This window comes from Priapulus caudatus, unplaced genomic scaffold, assembly GCF_000485595.1.
Source record: "Priapulus caudatus unplaced genomic scaffold, Priapulus_caudatus-5.0.1 Scaffold2194, whole genome shotgun sequence".
Lineage (NCBI taxonomy): Eukaryota > Metazoa > Priapulida > Priapulimorpha > Priapulimorphida > Priapulidae > Priapulus > Priapulus caudatus.
The window spans coordinates 44146-50272 of NW_014579255.1; the positions used below are offsets into that span (position 1 = coordinate 44146).

At 48.4% G+C, this 6127-nt stretch overlaps 1 protein-coding gene across 1 annotated transcript in view; it reads right to left on the minus strand.

Annotated features, from left to right (window-relative positions):
* Positions 1–407: 407 nt before the first annotated feature.
* LOC106818378 (DNA damage-binding protein 1-like) overlaps positions 408–6127 on the minus strand; it is a 22686-nt gene continuing 16966 nt past the window's right edge. Inside the window, exons 18-24 of the mRNA XM_014823093.1 lie at positions 5387–5481; positions 4206–4376; positions 3458–3567; positions 3037–3122; positions 2813–2896; positions 926–1028; positions 408–588 (exon numbers count right to left, since the gene is read on the minus strand). Of these exons, the coding sequence (XP_014678579.1) occupies positions 408–588; positions 926–1028; positions 2813–2896; positions 3037–3122; positions 3458–3567; positions 4206–4376; positions 5387–5481 (830 nt within the window). The remainder of the gene's footprint in view (positions 589–925; positions 1029–2812; positions 2897–3036; positions 3123–3457; positions 3568–4205; positions 4377–5386; positions 5482–6127) is intronic.

A 6127-nucleotide genomic window follows, 5' to 3' on the forward strand; every position in this document is an offset into this window, starting at 1 on the left:
AGGATGGGGATGAGGATGGGGATGAGGATGGGGATGGAGAAGAGGACGAGGAAGATGGGGAAGAGGATGAGGATGGGGATGAGGATAAGGATTATGATGGGGATAATGAGGAGAATTGGGATGGGAATGAAGACGAGGATGCAAAAACTGCGCAGCTTCCTGCGTTGTCGCCCGTACTCACATCAATCTCACGGAACATTGTGATTTTTGACATTTTTGAGAAGCATTGATAATCTAACCTATTATTAACCTTTTATAAATTTTTATTCACAATTCATCATTAATATCAACAAGTAAAAATTACAATGTAACTATTTCATATGCGACAAAGACAACTAGATCAGTCGTCAAAATACGTCACCAACGAATGTCACACATGCGTGACAGACAAATGTCACACACGCGCATCATCCGAGTGAATCGCGCGGCGTTGTCATGGCGACGCAGCCTCCTCCCTCGCTCACCTGCAGCCCGGTCGTCACCTCCTCCATCTTGTCACGGCTGAGATCCAGGTAGCTCTCTATCAGGTCACCGTCAATGAAGCCAGTCGGGGCTTCAGTCTTCTTCTCAGTGCTGAACGCCCTCCAAGTGATCACGCAAGGGGTCAAGGTCAAACAACGGGGGTTAGGGTTAAACGACAGGAGTCAGGGTTACACAATTGCCAGTGGCGTTATGGTCACATGACTGCTAGCAGGCCGGGGGGTTGAATCACGATTTGATTGATTGATTGATCATTATGATTTCATATGAGAATTTTACTTACAAAACGTTATTTTGAACTAAATGAATTGAATTGAGTGGAATTGAATAATCTAATTTCGCCTCATCATATTCTAATCACACCCCACAGTCTCCCAGCATGCAACACTGTTCACCTCCTGAAGCCACAGCGACACTGCTGCTGCCACCTGTTGTTAAAGGATATAACTCGTGGTCGATCTTTCCGACACTCTTGATGACCTTGGCAAGTTTCGTCTGCATCTCCAGGAGGAAGTTGAACATTTCCGGCGGGAACTGCGTCACCAAGCCTGCAGCAGGGATGTGCACGATGGAGGGCGAGATTGGCAGAGGAAAGATGACGCATGTAGATCACGGGTAAATTGTCTCTAATGCATTTTTTGAGATTATTTACTCCTGATGTATGTATGTATGTATATATATATATATATATATATGTGTGTGTGTGTGTATATATATATATATATATATATTATAATGTAATTATTATTCATAGAGACACTGAGATTCAAGATTGAGAAATGGGGTTAAAGATAATGATTCAGTTTAATCTTTCAAATATTAGGTAATATATATAGAATTCATAATTTCCCACTATCATTAAGCCATGCAGCAGCTGAGGAACTGTTGTGACCTCTCTCCCGTGACGTATGTGCAAACGAGCGTGAAAGTCAACAGATAAATCTATCATAGTTGGCGTCTGGCAACATAATTATCAAGTTTATTTACAGATATCGTTTACAGGTTACTCACGACCGCGCCCGCCGTCTCCCGTCGCCATGACGACCCGCATGAAAACCGAGGCGACGCCCGGAGGCGGCACTGTCGCCACGGCAACAGGCATTCATTATAAATACCGTGAGCGAAAGTCGAGCGCGCGCGACATGTGGCACTACGTAATGGGAGCACTCTAAAGACCGGGTCGGGATGTCGGCTGATGCAGGGCGTCACTAATGCCCGGGTCGGGATGGCGACGGATGCTGGGCGCCATTAATGACCGGGTAGGGATTCTGGCAGATGCGGGGCGTCACTAATGACCGGGTCGGGATGCCGACGGATGCTGGGCGCCATTAACGACCGAGTCGGGATGCGCTCCTACATTAGACAGCTCTAACGCACCGTGTGGAATCAACCACCGCTACCAGGCAATACCTGACGTACAGAGACATTAATGCTGCAAAACATAGCCACCGCCCGCCCCGCCCCGCCCCGCACACACACACACACACGCACACACAAGGCAGCGCCCTGCTGCAGCGTCTCCCAGCAGGGTGCGCCGTCGGCAGCATCGTCGTCGTCGTCGTTAGTGGATCCGCGTCAGTTCCTCGACCATCTTGATGATGTCATCTACCGTGGCTTCCCGCTTCATCCCGCTGCCGTCGTCAAGCTGAAAGACGAGGATGCTGATGAGCAGGAGGATGCTGATGAGCAGGAGGATGCTAATGAGCAGGAAGATGCTGATGAGAACACGGGATGCAGGATGAGGGGGAGGATGGGGATGAGGATGAGGATGAGGAAGAGGATTAGGATGGGGATGGGGATGAGGATGGGGATGGGGATGAGGATGAGGATGAGGATGGGGATGAGGATGGGATGAGGATGGGGATNTCACTCGCGCACCTATGCACGCACGCCCGCACGCACGCACGCACACACCCAAACACGCAGACACACAGCTCACTCACTCGCGCACCTATGCACGCACGCCCGCACGCACGCACGCACACACCCAAACACGCAGACACACAGCTCACTCACTCGCGCACCTATGCACGCACGCCCGCACGCACGCACGCACACACCCAAACACGCAGACACACAGCTCACTCACTCGCGCACCTATGCACGCACGCCCCCACGCATGCGTGCACACACCCAAACACACACAATCAAACACTTAGATTCCACTAGTAGGCTGCGCATAAAATATATACGTAGGAACTTAAGACAAATGAAATATAAAATGAACAAAAAAAACTGTAAGATCGCTGCAAAACCATCACGAACAAAGACACGACCGACCGTCCCGTTGCCATGGCGACGGGTGGATGCGTTGCCATGACGACCGACTCACCAATGGCTCCGTTGACAGTGCCGAACAGAACGCATCCCTGCGTCGGCGTCGAGTTCTCGCCAGGATGCTGCATGACCAGCGAACCTGCGCAAAACAAGCGAGCATCTTTCTCAGACGAATGTGAAACGCATACCAATACGCATAGCAACGCATAGCGACCGATGATCAGGATTGGAAGCTGAAGCTCGTAAATGTCTGAACAAAAGTCGAACGTGACTGCTCACCGTGTCGGAAACAATTGACCATCTCTCCGAGGTGGTAGAGTCCGACCTCCTGCAGATGCTGCCTCTCCTCGTCTGTCGTCGCCGCGCTGCAAAACAATTGAACGCGTCGATAAAAACAAACAATAGTTTAACATATATTAATAAATATTTAAAATAAAACATTTAATTATATAATACGTATACAATTATAAAATAGCCCATTTAAAATAATAAATATAAACAATAAACGTTGATACTAAATGTGCTCGAAACGTTACCATAGTGACCGTTGTCATGGTACATGATACACCTCACATTCCACCGCTATAATGAAACTCTACACTTGATACGAGTGCATTCAGATTTTCTTGCATTTCCACTAGCAGCAAGCACACCTGCCTACTTTCACTAACACACCTGCCTGCTATGCTCGTTAACTCACCTGTCCTTCTGGCAGGTGAACAGGTTCGAGGAATTCTCGGCTCCCAGGAAGGTGTCATCGTCAAGAATCTCGATGGCTGTCATCCAGTTAGGGTTGAAGTCACGCGAGATCTGTCAACACAAGTGTCACACTCTTCATCCCCTCTCGTCACGCATGTGTCACACTCGTCACGCACGTGTCACACTCGTCAACACCTCTCGTCACGCACGTGTCACACTCGTCAACACCTCTCGTCACGCACGTGTCACACTCATCAACACCTCTCGCCACACACGTCACCTCTACCCCTGACCCCCGCTCACCAACAATTGCCACTCTCCCACTCCCCATTCTCTCTCTCTCTTTTTCCTTCTCTTGCTCTATCTTTCTATTTATCTCTCTCATCCTCACTCTCTCTGCCCCCCTGTCTCTCACTTTAATCCCCTTCCTCCAGGGAGCCCACTACTACTCTTTCTACACACCACCCCTAAAACCCACAACCCCCTACACTCCACCACCAAACACAGGGTGGGTATTAGCCAGGAATGAGTATTGTGGGAGTGCAGAAAACATATTTGGGAGTGCAATTTTACAAATGTACACGGCTTTAGATCAATATTTTAGGCCGTGCTACACATTTTTGGCCGTGCAGTTTCAAAACTGACCGCGCAAATCACGACTGCACGGCTCGCTGGCTATAATACGTCCCCCCCTACACCCCACCTCTACACACACCTCCCCCCCCCCTACACCCCACCTCTACACACACCTCCTCCAGCGATCCCTCCATGGGTTTGTAGGCGAGCAGGGTGATGCTGCGCATCATGTCTCCGACGAGAATGAAGTCTCCCTTCGTCTTCAGGTAGAGAGCGATGATGTTGTTGAAGTCACTGCATTCCAGCTTCAGCTCTCGCTCAGCCGTCCACTCGTAGAGACGCACCTGTGAGGGAGGTCAACGTCAGGGTCAAAGTCAGAGGGTCAGCGGGTCGCGAGAACAGGGTAAAAAATACATGGGAGTGATGAGCGATTCGCTCTTCAAACCTCCGAAATTGCTCCCGTAAGGCTCAAAATAGCTCCCCCACAGACTTGAAAAACAGCTCCCGTGAAAAAAAAGTAATTTTTCCCTGCACGAGAAATAAAATTGAACTACGTTGAAATAAAAAATTTTGAATAATATTTGTTGATATAACACGTTGAAATAAAATTGTATTGATTGATAAAAAAATTTTAGGTCGTGCTGCGTCACGCTGCATCGTGATTCATCGCGTTACATCGTGTGTCGTCAGGCTACATCATGCTCTGTTGTACTTTACTGCGCTACGCCGTGTTACATCCTGGTTTGCCATGTTAAATTGCGTGCTAGCACCACGTTACATCACGCTACACCCCCGTCTTACATCGTGCTACATCATGTTACATCATGCTGCATCATGCTGCGTCGCGCAGCGTTGTGTTACATCATATTACATCATGCTGCATCATGCTACATCATGTTACATCATGTTGCATCATGCTACATCATGTTACATCATGTTGCATCATGCTGGCGTGCCGTGCTAAAACATCAAGCAGCTGCACCACCGTCTTACATCATGCTGCGTCGTGCTACATCATGTTACATCATGCTGCGTCGTGCTACATCACACTGCACCACCGTCTTACATCGTGCTACGTCGTGCTACATCATGTTACATCTTGTTACATCATGCTGCGTCGTGCTACATCACACTGCACCACCGTCTTACATCGTGCTACATCATGTTACATCATGCTGCGTCGCGCAGCGTTGTGTTACATCATATTACATCATGCTGCGTCGTGCTACACTCATGTTTACATCATGCTGCGTCGATGCTAACATCAACAACTGCACCACCGTCTTACATCGTGCTACATCATGTTACATCATGTTACATCATGCTGCGTCACGCTGCATCGTGATTCACGTACCGTGCTGTTGATGCTGGCGAGCAGCTTGCCGTTGAACTCGACGAGTGAGTACGGCGCCCCCTTCAGGTCTTTCTCGGCAACCTGCTGCAGCTTGCCTGCGAAACAACACCATGGCGCGAGCGTGAGTTATCATTGGGAGCAACGTATTAGCCAGCGAGCCGTCCAGCCGTGATTTGCACGAGCAGTTTTGAAAAACTGCACGGCCAAAAATGTGTAGCATGGCCTAAAATATTTATCTATTGTCTTGGCTGAGACACACATATAAAAAAATTGCACTCCCAAATATTTTTCCTGCACTCCCACAATACTCATTCCTGGCTAATAACCTGATTGGGAGTGCTTTATGCCATGTCGAGCATGGGATATCCATTGTGCAGTGTGTTGTGGGGCTAGCAGACATTACTGTATACCCTGTATATTACGCGGTGGTATAATTTTCCGCGAATTTAGCGAACGCGTCCCCGACCGCGAAAATAACAACACGCGAATAACTCATACCGAATAATACCGAATAATTCATAATTCACCGACCGCGAAATTAACCACTCGCGAAATTGTCCGTTAAGTCTGAATTTGCGAAACTATCTGTACGCGAAAAATATGGCGTATACAGTAATTCGCTCTGAGCCGCAGCAGTAGGTAAGCCTGCCTTGCTGTCTTCAAAGCTTAGGCCATCCTTAAAAAATTCTATGTTTGCTGTCCCCCGACCGATGATTTTTTTAGTGGGTAGGTAGGTAGGTC